Here is a 23,260-nt window from a genome sequence, read left to right as displayed (position 1 = left end):
TTCGTCGTTATACCATGGTCGTTAAAAGGCGTATTTTTAATTGCAAATAAGGAAATAAAATCTTTCATATTTTATTACTCCCTCCGTATTTATTTAAGTGATACACTTACCTTTTCCGGCCGTATTTATTTACGAGATACACTTGCCATTTTTAATAACTTATCAACCCCACCATTTAATTAAATAATACATCTAATTTACCCTATGACCCACCATCCTATTAAACAAATAATTTCATAAACCCACCACACCTCCCACCCACCAAAATGAAATGGTCCCCACTTGTTTAATTATTAAAATATCTATCTAACCCCACTTGCTTTATTATTTTATTTCATTCAATTCTTCTTCTTAATACACGTGCCCGGCCAAATGTATCTCTTAAATAAATACGGAGGTAGTATATGAAAGACATTTGGAATTTGACAGCAAAAGTCAACAACAAATTTAAAATAATGTTCAACCATCTTGAATATGATTCCTTAAATTTTCTCTTTCGTCATTTATGAACATTTATAATCCCTTAATTCTCTCTCCAGTAAATTTTTAATCCATTTATTATCTCCTTAGTTCTTATGGAGTACAACCTTTATTTGCTATCAGCTAACAAACTCCCTTTTGTAACCGTCTTCTCCCTAATAGCAGCTCTCTACTAACAGAGTCACAATTAACCTTACCTGCAGACTGCCTCATACCCGCTTCTTATCGTGGTTTCTTGCCGTTTTATAAACTTTATAGATCGCTGAAGTGGAGAATGGCCATAAGACATTCTATAAAGCCTCATGTTATTTCAGGTTAAGATATAATAATGCAAATATTTTTTTTTTATATTCGCACACATCGCCTGCATAAAAAACTAGTTAAATAGTAAGTGAACAAAATGAATAATGTGGTAGCAATAATTAATTATTGTCTTGGTTTTATTTATTTGAAAGTACTCCTTCCGTTCCATAATGACATTGCATTTCATAATTTGTACATTATTCCCAATTGAAGAGAATCTTCTAAATTATTCCAGAATGTAAGAAGATAAAATATTCAATTATTCATGTTTGGTTTTGTTTGATTGATGATTTTAAGAATATCAAAGTTTTGAAATTTTTAATAATGTGTAATAAGATTTGAAAATGATATAAAATATGTATTGTCAAATGTGAAAACAAGAAACTAGAACATTATTATGAAATGAAAAAAGTATGAAACTATGGAGTAATAATTGTATCAACAATGGTACTGAGTACAAATTTGTGAAAAGAATTATTTGAATATTGGATCACGGTCGACATTAAACATTTAGCTTGTAGTATTAACTAGATAAATCATATTTGTCGTCTAGATAGATCTCAATAAAAAAAAGTTTTTGGATTTTACCATCTTAAAAAGTTTTAACTTTTGAAATTAGCACCTTATAAATTTTTTTAAAATTACCACATTTTAGCAACGTTAATGAAATCACCACCTACTTTCAACTTTTGTCTAACTTGGCATTAAGGGGGGCCACTTTCAACGGCTCCTTCACCTTTCCCTCATTTCTTCCTTCTTTCTTCCTCTATTAGACCCGAGCTTCCATTAACATATATACCTTGCTCAAAAAAAAAATCTCCAAATTCCCCAAATGTAATCAAGTTGTCTTCAAATTTTCCAAGTAATTTTAATTAGGTAACAAAATTCGGAAATTTCCTCCATTTATCAGTATGGTGCGCGTAGTGAAGCATGTAATTTGTGAAAATCTAAAATTACTCGTATGTAAATTTGGGGGTTTTCTAATTTGGGGTTTTAAACTCAATTGTTTGTGGCAAGTTGATGGACCATCTGATTATTGTTATTGCGGAGCTCCTGTGTCAAGAATAACTGCTTGAACTCACGACAATCCGGGTCAAAAATTCATTGCTTGCAAGTACTATGATCGAGAAACGGAAACAAGGAGATGTAAGTATTTCTGGTGGCTTGATTTGGTTAGCACTACATGGTAGAGAGATGTCACAAATCAGCTGTTATTGAAAAAAAAGATTGATGAAAATTGAGATGAATGCTATGAACAAAGAGATTGAAGAGCCGAGCTACCCGAAAATTGAATTGTGTGGGTGAGGTGAAAAGTACACTGAAGTAATGAAGAATGAGGGAAAAGAAGCAATAAAGAAGAGGAAGAAAATGGTTGGAGTTGAAAGGGCAGTAATGAAGGAGAAGTGAAGAGAGAGAATGTCGGGTAAAAATGTAAAATGGAGGGAAAATGAAACAAAATCGTTAAATTGTGCCCCATTAACAGAAGTTTGGACGGAAAACGTTAACAGGTGGTGATTTTAGAAAAGTTGGTAAATCAAAGGTGGTAATTAAAAAAAAAATTATAAGGTGGTAATTTCAAAAGTTGAAACTTTTTAAGGTGGTAAAATCCAAAAATAAATTTGTCAATTAAGAAACAATTTGTATAGATCATTCTAATCTAGATTTGATTAAACCATTCATATCATATTAGATCAAATAAGACTAGATCAGAATATACCTTTCAAGATTAGAATGGATTTGTCCAGGTCATAACATATATGTCTCGATCAGGGAAAAAAATCATGTTTAGATTAGAAATTTTTTGTCCAAATCCAAATAGGTTAGTTCAAATATATCCAGACCAGACTAGTCTAGATCAGATAATACCAGTTCACGTCATACTTCGTATAGTACATATGAAACTAGTCTAGATCATACCATTTCAGATCAGATCAGATCAAATAAATTAGGTCAAAACATATATATACAAATCATGTATTTTGTGCGACAATAAAAAGGAATGGAAGAATCGTGTAATTAGTTAAAACGACAATTAAAAAGAAACGGGGAGTAATCAATTAGTTTTGATAAACAAACTTATTTTGTGCAACTAATTAACATTTACAAAAAAAAAAAGTTTAATAGATACACGCATAATATTATAGAATACAAGTTACAAATGTGGGAGGGAATATTTGAATCCGTGATTTACAGTAACATGCGACTATTATGATAAAGTACAACTTAAAAAGAACATCGATTAGAAAGAGATTATGGGGCAACCAACCAGACTAGTTTGCACTAAGTGTTTGTTGGTTCATTGCTGATTGAGTCTGAACTTGTTAGGGAGGACCACATATTCGATCCCCCGCAACAACAATTGGAAGGGGACTGAAACCTATCCACTCAAAACTCACCCCAAATCCGGATTAGCCATAAGGTGAACCGGTGGTAACACAAGGATGATGTAACTTGGGAAGGATGTTGGCCATGTTGCTTAAAAGGATGATGTGTCTACATTATACCGATGTTATTCATTTTGGGGGTTTGGATATGCCATGTAACACCCCGACAATTCTCCTTTTTCTAGAATAACCCTTCTTATAAATATAACTATAGAGAATCATGAAAGTATTATCGTCCGTGTGAAAATGTAACGGCTTATTCAGAATTTTGCAGCGGAAAACATAAAACTGACTTTAGGTTTATAAATAATCAATTACAGAGTTAATTCCAAAACCAATTAACAAAAATAAAGTAAATGTAGCTAGTACGACAAGTTTAAAGTCCAATTTAACAAACCCAAGTAAACTTAGCAAATCAAAACTAAATACAAGCTCTCTAATCCCGATCCCAATGATGCATCATCTTCAAACCTGTAGATGGGCAACGCTTTATTGATCCTTAGAGACTGCTCACCAAAAATGGGTCATCACAGGATCAATAAGGCATAGCCATGATCAACACACACAAACAAAGCACGTAATCACCAAAGCTGAGTACTACATACCAAATCAATAATAATCCTAACATGATTCTATTAAACGAACAATCCTAACATGATACTAATAAAACATAAGTAAGGACAACCAAAACATATTAACTTGAATACCATATTTGACTAGACTAGACCTTTGTATCATTAACATTATTTTAATTGAAATAGTCAATGGACCGAGTTGTCCAACCAGAAGTCTTCACTAAGGAAGACGAGTTACGGGCGCGACTTCGTAACCTCGGTGACCTGCATCGAGGAACTTTTGAATAAAATAGATCACGGTGATCAATCTGGTCCCAGAAAAGGCCATGGGCTACCACCATGAACCCCAACTCCTGTTTGTCCGTCACTTCAGACATGCACAGTCTAAAGCTATTGCTATTCAGTTTCACTTTACATGATTTACCAATTAATACATTGTTATGACTCATCAATCACATAAATCACGTAATCAACAAGTATTCACAATTGTTTTTATCTTGGAATTAAGTAAGCGATCACAAAATTATCAATCAAGAACTCATTCCAATTAATTCAACATTTCCTTTAACAACGGTTAACCCCTTTATATAGGTACAAAGTTTCAACTTACTAAGCAAGGTCCTCGGCCCTCATAAAGTAGTGAACTGCTAAAAGGAAACAACGATCAATCGATCTAACCAAAATATATAAAATAATATAATGTTCCCAACTGACATGCTTGCATCAATCATTCATGCTAACATGTTATAATTCTCATAATAAAGTTTTATGCTCAATGCATTCATTCAACGACATTGAATCATGAAATTTCCAACATAAACCAGTCCACACATAAATCCAACATAGTTTCAACAATAGCACACATTCACAAACACGTAGGTATGTACGTACCTTGTGTAAACAAATTGATATGGCACTTTAGCACTTTCAAAAGTCGCCTATAGAGAATTCTCCGCCTAAAACAACCAATAAAGATTCCCAATCAACTTCTAATAATTCACAGCCATAATCAAGTGTTCTAAATACATCCTAAACACATTTAGAACATTCCTCAACATCGAAACTCAACTACTAAACCTCCTAGCATAGTGATTTCTTCACTAATAATCACAATTTATCATAAGCCCTAACATCACATGCCCTTTGCAATTTCCAGCAACATAAACTAATTTCAAACTACTCCAAAACATAATTAACATGTTTGAAATCATAATAACAATAACTTTAATAACTTATAATCATCCTACCATGATTTCAAAACTATTAAAACTTTAAAAATTCATGCTTTAATAATTAAAATTCTTATTTCAATTCAATTATATAATCTGAAAATTAAATTATTATTTACGCAAAGTATATATATAATCTGAAAATTCTAACTTAATCATAAAAACTTATAATTTCAATTCAAGAAATATAATTTAAATTATTAAAACATAATTAAACCATCAATTAGTTTTAAGGTTTAAGGAAGTAACCAACGAAAGTTGTGAGAGCAAGGGTGGCCGGCGGACAAAGGCACGCGGCGGTAGGAGGTTGCGAGGCGGCACTCCGGCACGGTGGTGCGTGCGGTGGTGCTATGCGGCCAATCAAGGCACGATTAAGGAGGAGGTAAAGAAAGCGAAAGAGAGAAAGAGAACGAAAAGAAAAGAAAAGGAAGACGAAGAAGATTACCGTGCGATGGTGGAGTGGCGGCGAGGGCGGCAGCGACGGTGGCTGAGGCAAGGGGGCGGGGACTCGCGGTGGCTGCCAGTTCGAACAAACAACAACGATTAAGGGGGTGTGCAAGAAACAAAACCAAAAGAGAAAAAGAGAAGAGCGAAGGAGAGGAGGAAGAGGGCGGAGTTACCGGCAGTGGTCCGACGGTTGTAGGTGGCCGGCGGCGTGAGAAGAAGCATCAAGGGGAAGCAACGTGAGAAAGGAGGGTTTGAGGGTTGTTGTTTTTACGTGAATAGTGGAGGAGGGAAGGGTTTTGGTGGTTTGATGGATTTCACGTGAAATTTAAAGGGAAGGGAGGAGAGATTTTGGGTTTTATTATTTTGGGCTTCACCCAATTGGGCTAGAATTAGGATTTAGTTTCAGAATTTGAATCCAAAACCGATTAGGATAGTTTTCCAATTTCGAACATGTTTTCGTAATTTGAATTATTTTCAACATAAAATTCTAAAATTATTTTAATTTCATAAATCGTTGAAATATTTAAAACGTATAAAAATAAATATCCGTTAATTACATTTTTATTTATAAAATTCGTAAATTCTATTTAAATATAATCAACTATACGTTAAAATATATAAATAACGTTTATAAATTTACGGGAGATTACATGACATTTTATTAACTTCAAGATTTTTGTCCATTAAAATTAAAATAGATTTACAAAATGTAATTGCAGTAGCTACTTTCTTTATTTCAAAATAATTATTTTATTTTAAATTTCATGTTTGTCAAAATATAGGAGTACATGCCTTATATAATAAAGAGTGTTATTTATCTATATTTATTAGTACAAAATTATGATCAAAGATAAATAAACAATATCAAAATTGTGCAACACTTTAGAAGTGGAGTAGTATAAGTTAATTTCTGTATGGCATACACATTTGGACAATTGGACCCGAAGAGCAGCGGGTCTTATTGCATTATAAATTAACAATCTAAACGAAACAAAATGATTAAATTAATAAATTTTGTCCTTCTTCCACAGTTCCACTGTTCCACCTTCAATGGAAAAAGCTTCCTACTCGTAAAGACAGTTGTCATAACCTGCAAAGATTAAAAATAAAATAAATAAAAAGTTAGAAAGTGAATTGTATAATAAACGTTAGAGCATGAATAGGGGCTATTAACGAGGGAAAAAATTAAGAGCTAGTTAAGTAAGACTCTCCTTTTATTGTTGCTCTTAGAAACTCTTCTAAAAGGGATGCTTTTAATTAGAGTTTGTAAGATAAAATTCTGAAATGACAGCTAGCTTTTTACAAATAAGAGCTAGTGTCACATTTTTTTGTATGAAAGTAAAATAAAAAAATAGGGTAAGAGAGCATAAGAGGTAGTGTTAAGAGTTAGCTAATTTCTATAATTTTTTAGGAAGAGACTCTTATTTTTAAGTTTGTGCTTAGATGACATAGGAGAGAGATTAAGAGCTACATAAGTAAGAGTCTCCCCTTATTGTTGCTCTTAGACACTCTCATAAAAGACCATCATGGCAGATTGACACTTTACTCAATCGGTAAACATGACAAGATCAGGTACAGAGGTACTTACTCCGTTTCAAAATAGTTGCAACGCTTTGTCTTTTGCACTATTCACATAATCTACTTTGTTTATTTTTTTATGATCTATACTTAGGAAAAACATACTCCGTATTCATGTGCATTGACAAGAATGAAAAGCAAAGTTTTACAACTAAAAGAATTAGAGAAAGTACTAACATAACCCTAAATTTGAGTTTAACTTTTACCTTTTTTTTTTAGGGGAAATTTAAGTCCAACTTAATTACTTAAACAAAACACAATTAGATATATAAATCATCAAAATAATCCGACTAATTAAATTCCATTTAAAGGGAACCTAGTAATTTTAAAGATAACTTAGGCAAATGAAACGGGAACTTACTTGGATCAGTGATAACAATGAGTGCAGAACCTCTAAAGTCACAACTCCCTTGTTGGCAACCATGAGCTCTAAAATAGAGATTCATAGCAATGGAAGCGTGATTTATGAGATTGTCAGGAGAGAAACAAGGACATCCTTTATGAAGGACTCTGCAATCTACTTGAGAACAAGCATAGTTTATGTTTGCTAATAATGTTGCTTCATTTGATGATGGCTTTGCTATACACCATGTCCTCTGCTTTATTTTATTTTATGCACCAAACAACATCAGTATTAGAGATTATTAATCATAAAAATCAATCAAATTATGACAACAAAAAAAGGAGGATATAGATGTACTATTTTACCTGCCCATTGGCCATTGCAAACATGCGACCTAGTCAAATGAAATGAGTACATTAATTATTAGGCATAGTCTTAAAACATTTATGATTAGTACTCCATCCGTTCCTAAATAAGTGTCCACTTTGGGTATTTACACAGGATTTAATAAAACTGAATTGTGTGTAAGAAGTAGTGATTGAGAATGTTTTATTTGGGGAAAGGAAAAAGTAGATGATTGTTTAATGTTAAAAGTACAAATAAAAAGGATGTGGCGATTGAAAAGTGGGAAAAGTGTAGAATGGGTAAGAAACAATAATAATGATTTATAGAAAAGTGGAAAAAGTGTGGAAAAGTGTATAGAAAAGTGAGAAAGGCGTATGTCCAAAAATAGAAACTGGACACTTATAAGGAAACGCTATTTATGGGAACTGGACACTTATTTAGGATCAAAGGGAGTAATAAAAACGGAAATAATAAAAGTGATCTACAAAGGTTGTAACGGATCTACTACAGAAGCGTAGCTGTATCTAGTCATGGTGAAAGTAATAACAGTACACATTTATAAAGTCCAGATCGTCGTAATTTTGTAAGAAATTATCATCTCTAAGTGGATAGAACATTGATTTGAAGTACAACTTTGAAACAAAAATAGGAGAATATATATAAGGACTGTAAATATTCTGCCTACCTATGGAAAAATAGAGAACATAACAGAAATAACTCGACCACAATTTTATGTAACTGTATTCATATAGAGATGCGCCAAAATCAGTATAATCTCTGCCCAACTAAAACCAGCCCCCTGCATGAATTTTTCAGAAAACACTGAGAATATGAAAAGTGGGAAAAAAAAGTACCTGAAACAAAGGACAGCAGGAGGAGAAAGAGGAGAGAGAAAGTAGATGATGATGCCATTTCTTTAAGTAAACTGTAAATCTGTAATCTTTTTTGCTTTTAGTGGGAGGTGAGATCTGATGATTTGATGCTTAAGAAGTTAGCTGGTTTGGCTTTATAATGCGAAAAAAGGAAGACAGATAGCTAGGCTGAGAGTGAGAGAGCGTAAATATAGGTAACGGCTATATTCAGTTCATTATTCATCAGACTGCCGTTATTTGGTTATAAATTAACAGGTCTCATTATTAGTTGCTTAGCATTAACCATAACTAATACGGATTTTTAATGAAATACCCCCGAGTTTTGGCGGAATTCACCAAATGCCCCTCGACTTTCAGAAATACATTAATTACCCCTGTTTCAAAACATAATACACCAAATACCCTTATGACGTCATCAACCCTAATTAACCAATTTAACTCACCCATTAACCCATGTTTTACCAATTAATCCACTAAACTCCTAATTAACCCTTTTTTTTTCTTTTTCTTTTTTCTCTTCTCTCTCCCCCCTTTTTCTTGCTGTTTCTTCCATGGATCTCCATCTCCACCAAGATTGTTGACTTGCCAACCGCCACCATCGCCGCCAAGCAACACTAACAACATTAACAACAACGGTAGAAGCAGGCCGGCAACATCACCACCAACTCATTTTCTCTCCTTTTGTTGCGACAAGTCCAACTCCATCAACCTCATCTCCCTCGGCAACTCCGACATCTCCATCAACAACTCTGACATAGCCATCAACAACTCCGACATCTCCCTCAGCAACTCCATTAACAACCAGCTCTCCAAGAATGCAAATTAAGATCCGAAAATCGCATAGAAGAAAATCAAATACTAGAATCGCATAGAAGCAAAATCAATCAATTTTTTGAGCGAAATTCCCTAGCGTCCACCGTCGCTGCGCTGATTCCCCCGATAGAAGAAGAATCGGCCGAAGAAGTCGTAACCCTATGCATAGGCGGAGGCAGGAGAGGTGGGGGAGAAGGTAGTGGTGATTTGAGGAGAGAGAAATCGAAGTTGGTGGTGGAGGAAGTGGTGTTGGCTGGTGGTGGTGCAACGAGGAGGCACAAGAAGACGGACGGGAGAGAGGAGGGAACTGCAAGGTGGGGAGCAACGCTGCTTGAGGAGTAGAGGAGAAGAGCGACGAAAGCAGGGGAAGAGGGAGGATGAGTGGCTGAGTTTTGGCTCACTTTCTTTGAAGTTCTTCGTTCTTCGATTTTCGTTGATTCTCTTCAAATTTCTTCGAATTTGTTCAACTGCTTTGATTTTTTTTTTTTTTGCTTGGTTTGGCTTCAATGGAAGTGGTGTTTGCTTGGTGAGCTGATGGAAGGAGGAAGGAGGAAGGAGGAAGGAGAGAGAGAAAAGAAAAAAAAGGGTGGGTTAGTGGGTTAATGGGTGGGTTAGTTAGGTTTGTTAATGGGTGGGTTGATTAGGGTGTTAATTAGGGATTAGATTGGTTAATTAGACGTTAATTGGTCGATTATAGGTTTGATGACGTCATTAAAGATATTTGTTGTATTAAGTTTTGAAATAAGGGTATTTTTGTGTATTATGTTTTGAAACAGGGGTAATTTATGTATTTATGAAAGTCGAGGGGCATTTGGTGAATTCCGCCAAAACTCAGGGGTATTTCATGAAAAATCCGTAACTAATAAGTCATACACTCTTACACTCTCAAAACTCTCAATTCTTTTTCCACTTTTGACATCATCTTGGCTCACATTTGAAAAAAGCGAAATGATAAAGGTCGCAACATGTGATCTTTAAGCCGTGCCACAATAGTGACATGGCACGCCTACGTGTCATAAATATATTTGGAAACTAAAATATTTAGATTATATAATCTATTATACATATTACAAAAAAAAAGGTAGGAAAATCTTAATATTCTACTTTACAAATTGAGTAATGTAATTTTTTATTTCAAAAAAATAATTCTAATTTGTATAGAAAATTAGAAAAAAAAAATACTTTTAATTATTTATATGATATAGGAAATTAAAATAAAAAATACATTTACAAATTTGTACTTAGAAATTAAAAATATAGTACATTAGAAAATAAAGATTAGAAAAAGGTATTTCATCTTAATTTAGTTTATTGGGTTTGTTCTACCCTGCGCCGCCAACAGAATTGCTCGTTCATCAAATCTATGACTCAATTGCTTGCGTAGTTGCGTTGATCAAGTCTAACACCCAATTCCAAATTAAAATAATATTTTAAAGTAATGTATAATTATGAATTTTTTATTTACATAAAATATATTATTAAATGTAAATTAGTGTGTTTTGAAATCAAATTGATGTATTTTTTTAGTTACACAAAAAATATATTATTAGATTATAAATTTTATTTTTTTATTTGTAATTTATAAGATAAAAGGAAGTATATATTTACTATTAATATAATAAATATTTGTTTACTTCTTTGTATTGACTACCTTATTTATATACTTTCATAGTAAATATATTGAATTGATAGTAAAAAAAAAAAATTGATGACGTGTAGTCTACGTGACGCCTATATGTACCAATAAAACGCCGACACGTGAGATTGCGACAATATTTCGTTGTCACAACTTGCTACCTATATCATCGTCCTTGAGAAAAAGAAAAAAAGTACACTAACCAAGGGGACAATCCTCCAAGATGATATTTGATTGACATGAAAAACTATATGGGAAGTATGACTTCATAGGAAATGGGAGATTGAGGTATTGCTTGTTGACAAAAGCATGGGATCGAAGTCACACTATATAGGAAATTCTAATATTCCACTTTCCACAAAATGAAGGAAATTGCTTACTTAAACTTCATAACATAAATGAAAACTTTTCATGAGCTAGAATTTATTTTTCATGTTCAACCAAATAACATTTTTACTTCTTAGAAAATATTGGAACTATTTTTCCTACGGAGTTACTTGGTATTTATTTTGATAACAAACACTAATGTATAATTAATTTCATTTTCCTAGTGGATACCATGCACCTTGTTATTTTCTAGGTGAAATCGAAAGTTTCCAACGGCAAAGTGGATCTGATAGTAAGATCTTATTTGCTGGATCGCAAACTTTATAAAAGAATGTGCTGAAAACTATGTGTTACGGATATTAAACAATGGATTAGATCCAAAGGGAGGTTGTTTTTTCGCATATCAGATATGTGTGGCAACACACATATCAACTAAAAGGCAAATATTTATATTGCCCTTGTGGCTCATTCGCACCAAAAAAAAAAACTAAAAGGCAAATAGTTAAAAGACAAAAAAGGAAGTACCATTTATGTTAAAAAAAGTACCATTTTATAAAAAAGTACCATTATGTAAAAAAAAGTACCATTTTTGTTTAAAAAAGTACCATTTAATTTATTTTTTGTCCTTTTTCCTATTTTGTCTTTTGTTCTGATATGTATTTGCCCATACATATCTGATATGTGCTTATACTTCCTCATCCAAAGGACCTTTCATAGTGGTGGAAGATCTAATTTGTTCTTGAGTGTATTTAGGCTCGAAGTACCTACATACAAGTAAGTTAACTATTATCGGGGTGTTCCGAGGAAAGCCCCTCCGATGCGTAAGTAAGTACTAAGTTCGGGAGTAGAGAGAGTTTCTAGTTTAAGTGTATGAAGGCAAATAAGTAAGTGTGCCTTGGTATGTGCACTAGGGTTAGGGGTGAAAGTTCGGTTTTCGGTTTGGATTAAGGTCCAAACCGAATCCAAACTGAATTAAATCGGTTTCATTTTTTGAAACCGAATCCAAACCAAATAACCTTTTAATCCAAACCAAACCAAACCAGATTTTTAATTTTCCATCCAATCCAAACCATAAAACCGAATTTTCATGGGCCTTTCATTTGGGACTGTTTTTGCCCTATATCATACCTATTTTTAGCCAATTTTCTGGCCTTATTATACTTTTTAGCCAAGTTTTGATTTATTCGGCTTTAGTTCGGTTTATTTGGTTTCAGACTTTTCAGTCCAATCCAAACCATAATACCAACTTTAAAAAAAAAATCTTAGTCCAAACCGAACCGAATAGAAAAAAAAACCGAACCAAATTTCTTATTCGGTTTGGTTCCGTTCGATTTTCCGTTTTTTGCTACCAAACTTTCACCCCTAACTAGAGTGACATATTTATATTATTTGTGTAATAAATGCGGCTGAACTTCCTTACAAATGGGTCTCGGACAGCTTTAGGAGGTTTATAACCTTGATTGAGGGAGCTGAGATATGCTGTATTAGCCAAGTGGGCTTTTGGGCAGCAGAACCAATTGAGAGTCAATTAGACACCCAAACAACATGCCCCTTAAACCCATTCCATTTAAAGTTTAAATAATGAATGGGTTTTTGGATCCAGCTACAGAAGCTCAAAAGTCTCGCTCGTTTTTGCTACATTCCTTTAATTCAATTTGAATTGATGACACGTATAAGCTACGTGTCTTGGGGTTACTTTGATCAACTCTTCAACTTCGGATGATCGTACGGAGCGTATTTGAATGGAAGTAGAAGCATCTTAGGGTTGGGCTCCCTATAAATATAAGACATACTTCTTCGTTCCAATTTTTACTTTTCCACCGCACTTCTAGAAATCTCCCAAATTCTTGCGAACTTGCGATCTGAAATTCTGTTGTTGTGACTTAGTTGTTGAGAATTTGCTTTGGGGTCGTGGTGCGTTCAACTCATCGGCGAATTCCTCTTTAGGAGAAGGTATTTGATTGTTAGTTTCTTGCGTTTCCTTCACTTTTCTCTTCTAACCCACCTTCTAAACCTCAAGTGAGAGGGAGGAAGAGGAAGTTCCTCTTGAGAGACCCAGAAAGGTTTCACGATCGTCTGGGGCTTTGGGGTGTGTAGATGCCTACATTTATCCCAAGGCCAGAAGCGGTGAGTTCGATGTTGAAACCAAACACTGCTTGTCTACGCTTTCCTAAGTATGTGACGAACGACCAGTGACTGACTGACGCAATCCCAAAACCCACATTTCCATTTTTAGTAACTGCTATTTATAGTAACTTCCATGCTTAACTACTACCCAAAATAGTAACTGTATAAGATATATTTTCAATTGATTGCGTTGCATTACAACTAATCCTTGAGGAAAAGATAAGAGTCGCACTCCAACTAGTATCATTAAAGAGTTAAAACCGTGAATGAGATAAAAATTCGGAATAAAATCGAAAATTCTGGAACCCTGCGGACAGAATACACCAGCGCTAGAAAATTCTAGCGCATGGAACACAACGTACGCGCCGTAATATTCCAGCGCTCAGACACCAGCGCCATAAAATGATAGCGCTACAGTTTGATTCTCAGCCAGTCATGACACATATAGATTTTTGGATGAGCTATCAGTGACTCAACAATGAAAGGTCTAGCGCTCCGACGTCCAGCGCTACAATATTCTAGCGCTAACATGGACAGCGCCACTTTTTTCTAGAGCTGCCATTTGATTTTCACAAAAACTCAAACTCTTCAAACGTTTATCTTATTTTGACTGGTTACCCTATAAATACGACTCTCTAGAATCCGAAAAACGACAGCAATTACCAAATACCATCAATCAACACCGATTACCACCAAACACCCTAAGCTTGAGTATTAACCGAAGCTGCACTTTGTCCCGTATTCGCAACCGTCCGCCGTATTAACACACTATTAAGCAGACTCTGTCCGCGTAACCGCTTGGCCCAACCTGAATCCTAACGAAGTTTTGACCGAATCCCGAGCCTAAACTACGAAATTCAAAAGAAACTCTTGAAGAATCTAACCAAACAGTCAGTCAATTACCAGGAAGTTCGAAGCATAAATGGAAGGCTAGTACAGACAAGTGGTTATTGTTCCTGAGAACTGCAGTATAGCCTACGCTATACTGTAACCTTAAATCTACATTTTTACTGCTTTCACCACAACTATAAAACTGTTCGTATAAATCTATTGTATTGCTCACGACTAATAAGATAATTCTTGGACAAATCTGTTATTGTTAAGCACACTTAATCAATCTAAATCACTATTTTGACGTCGTTTAGTTAATATTTGTGCATTAAAAAACAACTCAGATTAGTAATATAGTTTAACGCATGTCCCTTTCGTCGTCACATTGACCTAGTAAGGACCGCTGTGTGGGCTAATGTTGGGCACTCCCCGTATTAGTAAACGTCCCCCGAACTCTCAATCTCTATTCCGTTGGATGTACGTTGAGCGATCTCCATAACAGGGATCACACGGGAACCTGTGGCATTTGTGATCAAATATGTATTGCAGAACACCTTTTAGGTTGCTTAGCTACTGAAATTAAGTCACTACTTCAACAGGTTTTAATCTAATACTCTGATTACATAAATTTCTGAATTAATTAGCTCATGTTGTTTTTACATCTTAGTTTATTTTTTAACGTTCATGCAGCTTAATGGACGCAATCGGGTCATGGAAAAGGTATTCTCATGTCTCGAAAACAAAGCTTTTTCATGGGTTCTACCTCCACCAACTGGAGATTTTAATCATGATCATTCTTGTATTGTTGGTTATGTGTTGCACATCGATTGGGCGGAGGAGTGCATGCGGTTAAACAAGTATATTGCGAGCAAAAGAAGAAAGTGATACTGAGATTTTGATTTTTCGATATGACATGTTAGTTGTAACCAAATAATTTTACCTAGCAGAATTTAATAGTTTTACTTATGCACAATTTGGTTGATTAGTTGGTTGTTTGGTGCTCAGTACGAGGCGTATTTGTATGTGTGTGTTTTGGGAGAAGAGAATAGGCTTTTTACATGCTCCGGAACAATCATTGAAACGCCATACGATTCTACAATTTTAAATTCTTTTAATATGCACGCACGCATCGCGTGCATATAAGACTAGTTAGATTTGATGTGAAGTGGGATCGATTACTATCCATGACAAAATCACAAGGGCCCTGCCAACTTATTCTGTCAATGCATGTGAATATGTGATTATGTAATGCTATTTCAATATGGAAATTATAGGTAGGAAAACAGACGGCCGTAATTTGCCTCATATTCCTTGTACATTAACAAAATATGCTCAATGATATTTTGGTTGTTAGGGTTTCAAACAAGTGGTGGGGCCAAAATTTTCTAGAAAACTGATAAAAACTAACACATTTAAGTTTTTATTTGGGATGACGGTAGATCATCCATGACTCATCGTGACACGGCCACAGTTTCAAACAAAATTGACAAAAGTCGATTCTCTCCGACGGTTGGTTGGCGTATCAAAGGGATGGTGGCATGGTGGTGGTTCAATATCCACCCTTTTCTTCCCGGAGGTCCTTGGTTCGATCTATATCAACCATAAAAAAAAAAAAAAAAACATCTTGGGCTCAAAAGTAATCATGCATAGCAAGTGATGAATCACCAAAGTGAAAGTGACTTGAAAATGTCAAGAAAAGACACACCCAACAACACTCATTGTTGTTATGCTAGCTCTCCTACAGTTACACTTTCATGTGATATAATGTCACAATTAATCAAAAAACATAGCTAACCTAACTCCAGTCACATTTTCTCTTGTTCTATCCACCACTTTGTCTTTTTAAAAAAAAGATACATAACGAAGAATTCAGCTCCCATTTCTCCTTCCATCTTAAACTCTCTTTGATATTCAACACCAGTTTCGCAGCAACAATTTCGTAAAGGTACGACCATCTACTTCTATAGTTCAATCAAATTTAATTTTCGAGCTTTTCCCTGTTAATCTCCGAAATATGCATATCTCGATAGCATGTTGTGTAATACCCTCAATGATTTAATGTATGCTCATATTTGAAGTGCAGTCTGAACTTTCTGAAACAAATAAGCACCAGTAGGAAGCAATTTTCAGATCTAACTGTAGCAAATTCTTTCTTTGTTGACTTGTCTAAACTTACACTACTTTTAGGTTTCAAATGAGCAATGCAAAAATCATAACCCTGTACATTACAATAAGTTGTCTTGCCTTTGTAACTTCGAAGATCATAATATCGATTCTTCTCTACAAGAAATGGAAACGAAAGCATACATCAGTTCAAGACAGTTACTCAGGTGCGCAACTGAACTTGGAAAATGATAGTTTTTTTTTTCTTTTTCCTGTGAATAATCTTCTTACAAGACAATTGAAACACAGGTGGAAAAATGGTGATGTTCAGGCCTTCAACAACAAAATCACTTAAGACAGATGCATTTTTGAAGAAGACACATAAGTTAAGCAACAAAGATATTATTGGGTCTGGAGGTTTTGGGACAGTGTATAAACTTTGCATAGATGAAGGAACATCATTTGCAGTAAAGAGGCTTAACAGGGGAAGTGCAGATCAAGACCGTGGTTTCGAGAGAGAATTAGAGGCAATGGGTGATATAAAGCACAGAAACATTGTTACACTCTATGGATATTACACTTCACCTCATTATAATTTTCTCATATATGAGCTAATGCCCAATGGAAGTCTAGATGCATATCTACATGGTATGTTCAAAACCCAACCTAGTTCATGCATTTTTCTTTATCAATTTGAAACTTTTTTTGTAATACTCAAGATAGATTTTTGAATGTTGTAATATAGGCAAATTCAAAAATATGAAGCTTTTAGATTGGTATTCAAGATACAAAATAGCATTAGGAGCAGCAAGAGGAATAGCATATCTTCACCATGACTGCATACCTCACATCATCCACAGAGATATTAAGTCCAGCAACATCTTGCTCGACGAAAATCTTGAGGCTCGGGTTTCTGACTTTGGGCTAGCTACTTTTATGGAACCCGATAAGACTCATGTATCTACCATTGTTGCTGGCACTTTTGGCTACTTAGCCCCAGGTATTTGGCACTGAACATCCTTTTGCTAAATTTAAGAAAGGATTTGAATCATGGAAAGTCACACGTTGATAAAAATAAAATACACATTTTAATTTATTTCCACAGAATACTTCGATACAGGGAAAGCAACAGCGAAAGGGGATGTTTATAGCTTTGGTGTCGTGTTATTGGAGCTTTTGACAGGAAAAAAACCCATGGATGAAGCATTTCTTGAGGAGGGAACAAAGCTGGTCACCTGGGTAAGCTAGCCTTCAATTCTACGTTTTCTCCGGTTTAACTCAATCCAACCATAAGTAAACTAAGCTACATAACATCAAAAGCGGATTCTACAAACATAAATAAATCAACAGCCGGAAAGATCACTTCTATGTACTCTTTCTGTTGTTGGTATTGGTGGTAGTAACTCATGTAAATACACACACACACACACACACACAGTGATATGTTTGATAAAAATATCACAAAAAGCAAAGGTTACATACATGACAGGAGCTGAGTTTCAGTCTTCTGAATTCTGATGCCACAGAATCTGTTGAATGATGAACAGGTAAAGGCAGTTGTCCAGGAGAAGAGAGAAGAGCATGTGCTAGACAGTAGCTTGGAGTCCTGCTCCATCAACGAAGTAAATTTCATTTTTAGCATTGCATTGATGTGCTTAGAGCCAGAGCCATATAAGAGACCGAATATGGCTGAAGTTGTCAAAATGCTAGAGAAAGCAAAACCAGACAGAAAGATTTCAGATGTTTCATCAGATACTGCTGTGTGAAAGTAATACTTGTAGAAAGCAGTGTTGAGCATTTGTAGTCCCCTATATCAGTTCATTTCAGAAATAGAAAATAGACTTTGGATCATCACTTGGTACAGGTTCAAACTGACATTAAAAACTAGACCATAGGATCAGAGTTGAATTTAAGGCTACGGAGCACAGTTTTTAATAAAGAGTAACAACAGGAATGACACATGAAATTTTAAGAAACACGAAGTTAGGCTAGCACAGAGAAATTGGAAGCTACCCTAAGGTCATAATATAAACATATAGGAACAATAAATACATTGTAAAAATAGGAAATTATGTACAAGTGAGTGATCACACATTGAGAATAACATCTCCCTCTCAATCCAAATTTGACTCTTGAACTCATGTTCAAGGGGCAAAATATATATGATTAAAAGATTCTCAGAGAAATGGTTTATAAAGCATCCCATATAAAATTTTCTGGCAAGGCAACACTATTTGCATTATCAGAGTATGTTCATTCATTTCCTTTAGCACGAATCAAATTGTGATTTTGTTCACAATGAAGCTAAATCGCATGCATTAGAAGTGCAAAGGACAAATCGAAAAAAGTAAAATGGAAATGAAGTTACAGCAATAATCCTTTCAGAAATCAATTGAATAAAAAACTAAATTATCATCAAGAGATCAAGGTTATCAAAGCACGATGATGGTTGAACAAGTAAGGGTTGAAATAATGATATTGCAACAACATACAGTGTTCACACGAGACATACCCTAGCATGGAACTTTAGATCAGGTGTTCGGCTAGACTGCTAGAGTACTAGACTTTTCACAGTACCTTTACTACAAGGTGATTGCCAAACCATTTGCAACTGAAGACTTTAAGGTAGGAGAAACTGGAGATTCTCCAAAGAATACATCAAAAAGGGCCTTTGTGACATTCATCGACTCAATTGTGGCATCGACTTTTGTAGGGATCCCATTTAGTGACACAGACACCTGTTAATCAAATGAAACCCAAACTTTTAAGCAATCACCAACAAGTTGTAAACCTTCAGCAATCTCTGCCATAAAGAATGAGGAGAAACTTCCTTTCTCAAACTCAACAGATATACTTACCAGCATCTTGGATGGCTCAAGCCAAGTTAGAAGAATCAAAGTGCCTTTTTTAAGAGATAGCCCCTGGAAGATACTCTGAAAAGTTGAAAGAGCTGATTCATCAACAGGTGTTGGTACTTTTATTTTTGGAGAAACAGCTTCATCCAAAGCATCCCAAAAAGTTTTTCCGTCGACATCTCTGACCAAAGATATTTGCAATGATTTCTCCAAAGATGCTGCACTAGAAATAATTAGGATTAACATTTTTCCTAGTACAACCCCCTCCCATCAAGTGTACTATCTTTAGATAATCCGTTTAATTGATTTCATTACATTGATATATAGATTGGAACAAGGCCAGATCCTTTTCAACTTCGGGTTTTGACTTTCCTTTCCAAGGACTCAATTCATTCAGCATAGATGGATTCACATACAGTCCTGCTGCATACACCTTAACGCCAATAATTGCAAAAACTTTTTCCCTGTAGCCTGAATTTAATTGCAAACAAAAGAATCAAAAATGTTGATCATCTCACCTTAAAGAAAAATGGGAAGCTATTTAAGGACATTAAAAAAAACAAATTCGACAAACTACAAACTAGCAGAAGTGAACAGATAAAAATTACCCAGACTGATCCCAATTTTTACCCTCGCAATTAATGAAGTACTTGATAAACTCAGGTTGCAGTGAAAAGAACTAGATTGGGACAGTATGTTCTGGAGGAACGCTCTGTTGCATAACATAATGACTATTAGAAACAACTGTTTAGCAGGATGATAGATCTCTTCTGGAAAATCATCTTTAATTAATTAAGTGATGAACAAAGGGGTAGGACACTGTATGATAATACTCTTACTTAGAAAGATGCTAGCATGTTAAGTTTAGGTTGCTAGCGCTACTCTTTGATGTTTTTGTAAATTCAGTTTCCCTTGGTTAAATAATAAGTGTTGGGTTGGTTTAGTGGCTTGGTCTTTAAATGTTATCACAGTGAGATCAACCTGCATTATTTTTGGCTAACTGCAACCCTACAATTACATGGTGAATTTGCAGTTCCCAAATATTCCAGATTCTGTCAAATGAATATATTGGGTCAGTATCGAATTCCATGATTTTGGGTTATGTTGCAGGAGGCTAAGCTCGACTACTTTGTTGAACATCCAACAATGGAGTTCAATGATAGAAAGATCAGATTTGAGAGGGAAGAAGATAGAACAGAACTTAGAATGGTTAAGAGAGAGAGAATTGAGAAAATAGAGAAGATTGTTTGTATTATTTTCATGATTGAATGAATATAATCTAAGATCAGCTTATTTATTACAAAGCTACTGCTCAACAGAATCAGCTAACACAATTGCTGAGTTGGCAAGTTTGTTATAACAGACTATTATTCTGTTATTGGCGCCAAAGCACCCTAAAGTCAACAGAATACTTATGTTTGACTTTTATTAGCTAATTGTACAAGTTCACCCTTAACAGATTAGAGTTAGGTCGGTTATTTGTCGAGTTTTCAGGTCAAGTCATTTTGAAGTAAGCATACAGTGATACAGGCTGTGGGATGGGTTGGAGTCAGGTTTACGTGTAGGTGAACTTTAAATAAGTCTATTAGCATGCGATGTTTTACAGGAAAAAAGAAAGATGAATTTAAACAGTATAAAACGATTCTAGCAAAGTAGTTTCCCTTGATAAGTTACTTCATTATGCACACGGTAGGAAATTATAACACAGATGCTATGTATTCTATTTTTCGTCTTTCAAAATCAGACTAAAGCCCAACGTAAGTTATGTTTAATGTCAGATCTATCAATGTTACTGAGAAGTGGCTTTTACATCACTGCTTCATGTGTGTCTTACAAGCTGGAAGATCATTCTGAGAGAACGAGAAGAATTTTCAAAAATCATATAAGGTTCCTTTTGACAGAGACACTGAAAATCATGAAAACAAAGCATACCAGTGCCAAGCAAGGACAGTGAACTTGAACAACCAGGGAGATCAACAGATTTAAGGAATTTCACACTAGTTGCAGGTTCCTCGGCGTACTGTGCATACACAACTGCATAATAGTTTCAAACACAAGGACAAGTCAGCATCACCATCTTGATTAGATAAGGAGCAGGGTAAGAGAAGCTGGATAACATGATAGTTGTTCCTCTCTATCTTGCTTTCCTGATTTAATCTTACTCCCTTCAGTTTCACAACTGTTTTCACTTGACAAAACATCCATAATTTAAAGACTGACTTAGAAAAGACTGACTTAGAGCATGAAAAAGACCAGAAAGGTACATATATAAAATTTAATATCAGACCATTGATTTTAATTGTTCTTAACCGAACTCTTTTCCGGCAGTTCAAGTCATGTTAGAAAGGTAGCTGCAGACAGGCAAATATCTTTAGTTATTTACTATTATCTCATTATAATACGCGTTCTAAAACAACAAAATGGGATATTTTTCATATGCTTTGTATACAAAAGTTTCTTTAATAAAACAATGGTAATTATGTTCAAAATCAATGTGCACCTAGCCACATATCCTATAAAGTTACAGTACTTTCACTCTAACCCTTCATACCAATTAGTACGTAGACGAGCTCAATCTAGAAAATGAAGTATTGCGTATAAAAGTTAAAGAACATAACACGATCACAATAATATCCAAAATTCTAAGATTTCCCCCTTAACACCACATTTCATCAAGTTTCCAGACTAACAAGAATAAGTATGAATATTTATGAAATAAGAGAATTCCTAATCTACTCCATATATTTGTTGTATTTAAATGAATTCGTATGACCAAAAAACTATCCATCCATCTCGAAACACCATGCCACATTATCAATTCTGAGTAAATAACCATTATTTTCCATCATTACATCATTACGAAAAGTTAAGATTAGTTCAATCAAAACTCAAAGATCTATTATTCTCAAGTCTCAACCCTTTTGGATTATATTACCAATGTACTACTCCGTACGTACTAATTTAAGTTTCCTCATCTACAATACTTATTCATTATGGATAGGAGATGTTCATTTCGTATGAGATTAAAGGTGAAATGAAGAAACTTCTGCATTATCGCGTACATTGGACCCCGCTATCTCTCCCAAAGTTGATCAGAGTAAGGTTGATAGTAATGATGGTGTATCTCCATTTTGACAACTCAATAACACAACAAGTTTCACTATCTTAATTCACCAAAATCAAATACTACAAAATAATTGTGAAATGAAGATCATAAACATTAACAGTTGATAATTGCTATTTTATGCTGATTAAAAACTTGGCACAACAATTGACAACAGTTCCTATACCAAACAAATTTCCCAATTTTTAACATTGAATTTTATAAAAGTAAAGGAATTTTAAATTGGATCAACTACATTAACAATACCCATCAAAATTGAAGCATTGCATTTGTTTAGAAGTCAATTGACAGCATTTGAAGCAGAATTGTTTAATTTCCATGAAGAACTTAATTAAGCAAAGAAAGTAGATAATTGAGCATTGAATTTACCAGATGATGAACCAGAAACCATAGGGGTGAAATGGGTACTGAATTTCTTGCCATTTTGGAGAGAAAAATTGCGGGGTTTTTGTGGGGAAGAACAAATTTGGTGAATTTGTGGGAGAAAAGCTTTGGAGTTAAAGGGGAATGGAGAGAAAACAAGTGTGGATGAAGAGTAAACAATTGGCGTCGTCATTTCGCCGATTCCAACTCACTATAGTTTTCTAATCTGTTCTTGTACATCTCAATGCTGATCTGAGATATTGTATATCTGTAATTCAGCATACGGAGTGGTAAAAATCGTTTTTTACCTATAAAAGTCGAAAAAAAAAATTACTATCTAAATAACAAAAACTTTTATTTTACCAAAAAAAAAAAAAAAACTGATTTTTTATCACATGAAAATGAAAAAAAATAGATGAAACTGTTATGTAAGGGGCACAATAACGGTAATATTTTCATGTAATTAACTATTTCTCTTCTTTTGCTTCATTTTCTTCCATTAATTCACATATTAGTCAATTATGG

At 34.5% G+C, this 23,260-nt stretch overlaps 3 protein-coding genes across 11 annotated transcripts; 1 reads left to right on the top strand and 2 right to left on the bottom strand.

Moving 5' to 3' along the window:
- Nucleotides 1-6,288: 6,288 nt before the first annotated feature.
- On the bottom strand, nucleotides 6,289-8,718 carry LOC110783688 (glucan endo-1,3-beta-glucosidase). 2 transcript variants are annotated; one of them, XM_056843190.1, is made up of 4 exons: nucleotides 8,539-8,718; nucleotides 7,705-7,733; nucleotides 7,358-7,595; nucleotides 6,289-6,508 (listed from the first exon to the last, which is right to left on the bottom strand). In XM_056843190.1, exons 1-4 carry the CDS (start codon nucleotides 8,594-8,596, stop codon nucleotides 6,483-6,485), a joined length of 351 nt encoding a protein of 116 aa, XP_056699168.1. In that variant the 5' UTR covers nucleotides 8,597-8,718; the 3' UTR covers nucleotides 6,289-6,482. The 2 variants fall into 2 exon arrangements, with proteins under 2 accessions (XP_056699168.1, XP_021843723.1); XM_021988031.2 differs by having other exon boundaries at nucleotides 7,358-7,592; nucleotides 8,539-8,707.
- A 7,196-nt stretch (nucleotides 8,719-15,914) lies between these two features.
- Nucleotides 15,915-22,983, bottom strand: LOC110783764 (fatty-acid-binding protein 3, chloroplastic). Of its 7 annotated transcripts, none has more exons than XR_002532144.2 (7): nucleotides 22,742-22,983; nucleotides 21,181-21,282; nucleotides 19,564-19,719; nucleotides 19,252-19,466; nucleotides 18,906-19,131; nucleotides 17,876-18,099; nucleotides 15,915-16,383 (listed from the first exon to the last, which is right to left on the bottom strand). XR_002532144.2 is itself a non-coding variant. In XM_021988136.2 (6 exons), the coding sequence occupies exons 1-5, from the start codon at nucleotides 22,926-22,928 to the stop codon at nucleotides 18,976-18,978; spliced, it is 816 nt and encodes a 271-aa protein (XP_021843828.1). In that variant the 5' UTR covers nucleotides 22,929-22,983; the 3' UTR covers nucleotides 15,915-17,999; nucleotides 18,971-18,975. The 7 variants fall into 7 exon arrangements, 1 of the variants encoding a protein (XP_021843828.1); XR_008932571.1 differs by having other exon boundaries at nucleotides 15,915-16,570; nucleotides 17,876-17,999; XR_002532143.2 differs by having other exon boundaries at nucleotides 17,876-17,999.
- Nucleotides 16,485-18,244, top strand: LOC110783763 (receptor-like serine/threonine-protein kinase At1g78530). 2 transcript variants are annotated; one of them, XM_056843189.1, is made up of 5 exons: nucleotides 16,485-16,620; nucleotides 16,703-17,041; nucleotides 17,139-17,393; nucleotides 17,514-17,632; nucleotides 17,941-18,244. In XM_056843189.1, the coding sequence occupies exons 1-5, from the start codon at nucleotides 16,485-16,487 to the stop codon at nucleotides 18,157-18,159; spliced, it is 1,068 nt and encodes a 355-aa protein (XP_056699167.1). In that variant the 3' UTR covers nucleotides 18,160-18,244. The 2 variants fall into 2 exon arrangements, with proteins under 2 accessions (XP_056699167.1, XP_021843827.1); XM_021988135.2 differs by having other exon boundaries at nucleotides 17,499-17,632.
- Nucleotides 22,984-23,260: the final 277 nt, after the last annotated feature.

This window comes from Spinacia oleracea, chromosome 4 (genome assembly GCF_020520425.1).
Source record: "Spinacia oleracea cultivar Varoflay chromosome 4, BTI_SOV_V1, whole genome shotgun sequence".
NCBI lineage: Eukaryota > Viridiplantae > Streptophyta > Magnoliopsida > Caryophyllales > Amaranthaceae > Spinacia > Spinacia oleracea.
This window is presented reverse-complemented; position numbering and strand designations above follow the sequence as displayed.

Coding starts and splice junctions, on each gene's coding strand:
- LOC110783688 (XM_056843190.1), bottom strand. CDS start 8,596: ATGGCATCATCATCTACTTTCTCTCTCCTCTTTCTCCTCCTGCTGTCC. Junction 7,734..8,538: donor CCTGCTGTCCTTTGTTTCAG/GTACTTTTTTTT, acceptor TCATTTGACTAG/GTCGCATGTTTGCAATGGCC. Junction 6,509..7,357: donor CATTGTTATCACTGATCCAA/GTAAGTTCCCGT, acceptor TAATCTTTGCAG/GTTATGACAACTGTCTTTAC.
- LOC110783763 (XM_021988135.2), top strand. CDS start 16,485: ATGAGCAATGCAAAAATCATAACCCTGTACATTACAATAAGTTGTCTT. Junction 16,621..16,702: donor AGTTCAAGACAGTTACTCAG/GTGCGCAACTGA, acceptor ATTGAAACACAG/GTGGAAAAATGGTGATGTTC. Junction 17,633..17,940: donor GAACAAAGCTGGTCACCTGG/GTAAGCTAGCCT, acceptor AATGATGAACAG/GTAAAGGCAGTTGTCCAGGA.
- LOC110783764 (XM_021988136.2), bottom strand. CDS start 22,928: ATGACGACGCCAATTGTTTACTCTTCATCCACACTTGTTTTCTCTCCA. Junction 21,283..22,741: donor GGTTTCTGGTTCATCATCTG/GTAAATTCAATG, acceptor ACTATTATGCAG/TTGTGTATGCACAGTACGCC. Junction 19,720..21,180: donor ACTGTCCTTGCTTGGCACTG/GTATGCTTTGTT, acceptor AATTAAATTCAG/GCTACAGGGAAAAAGTTTTT.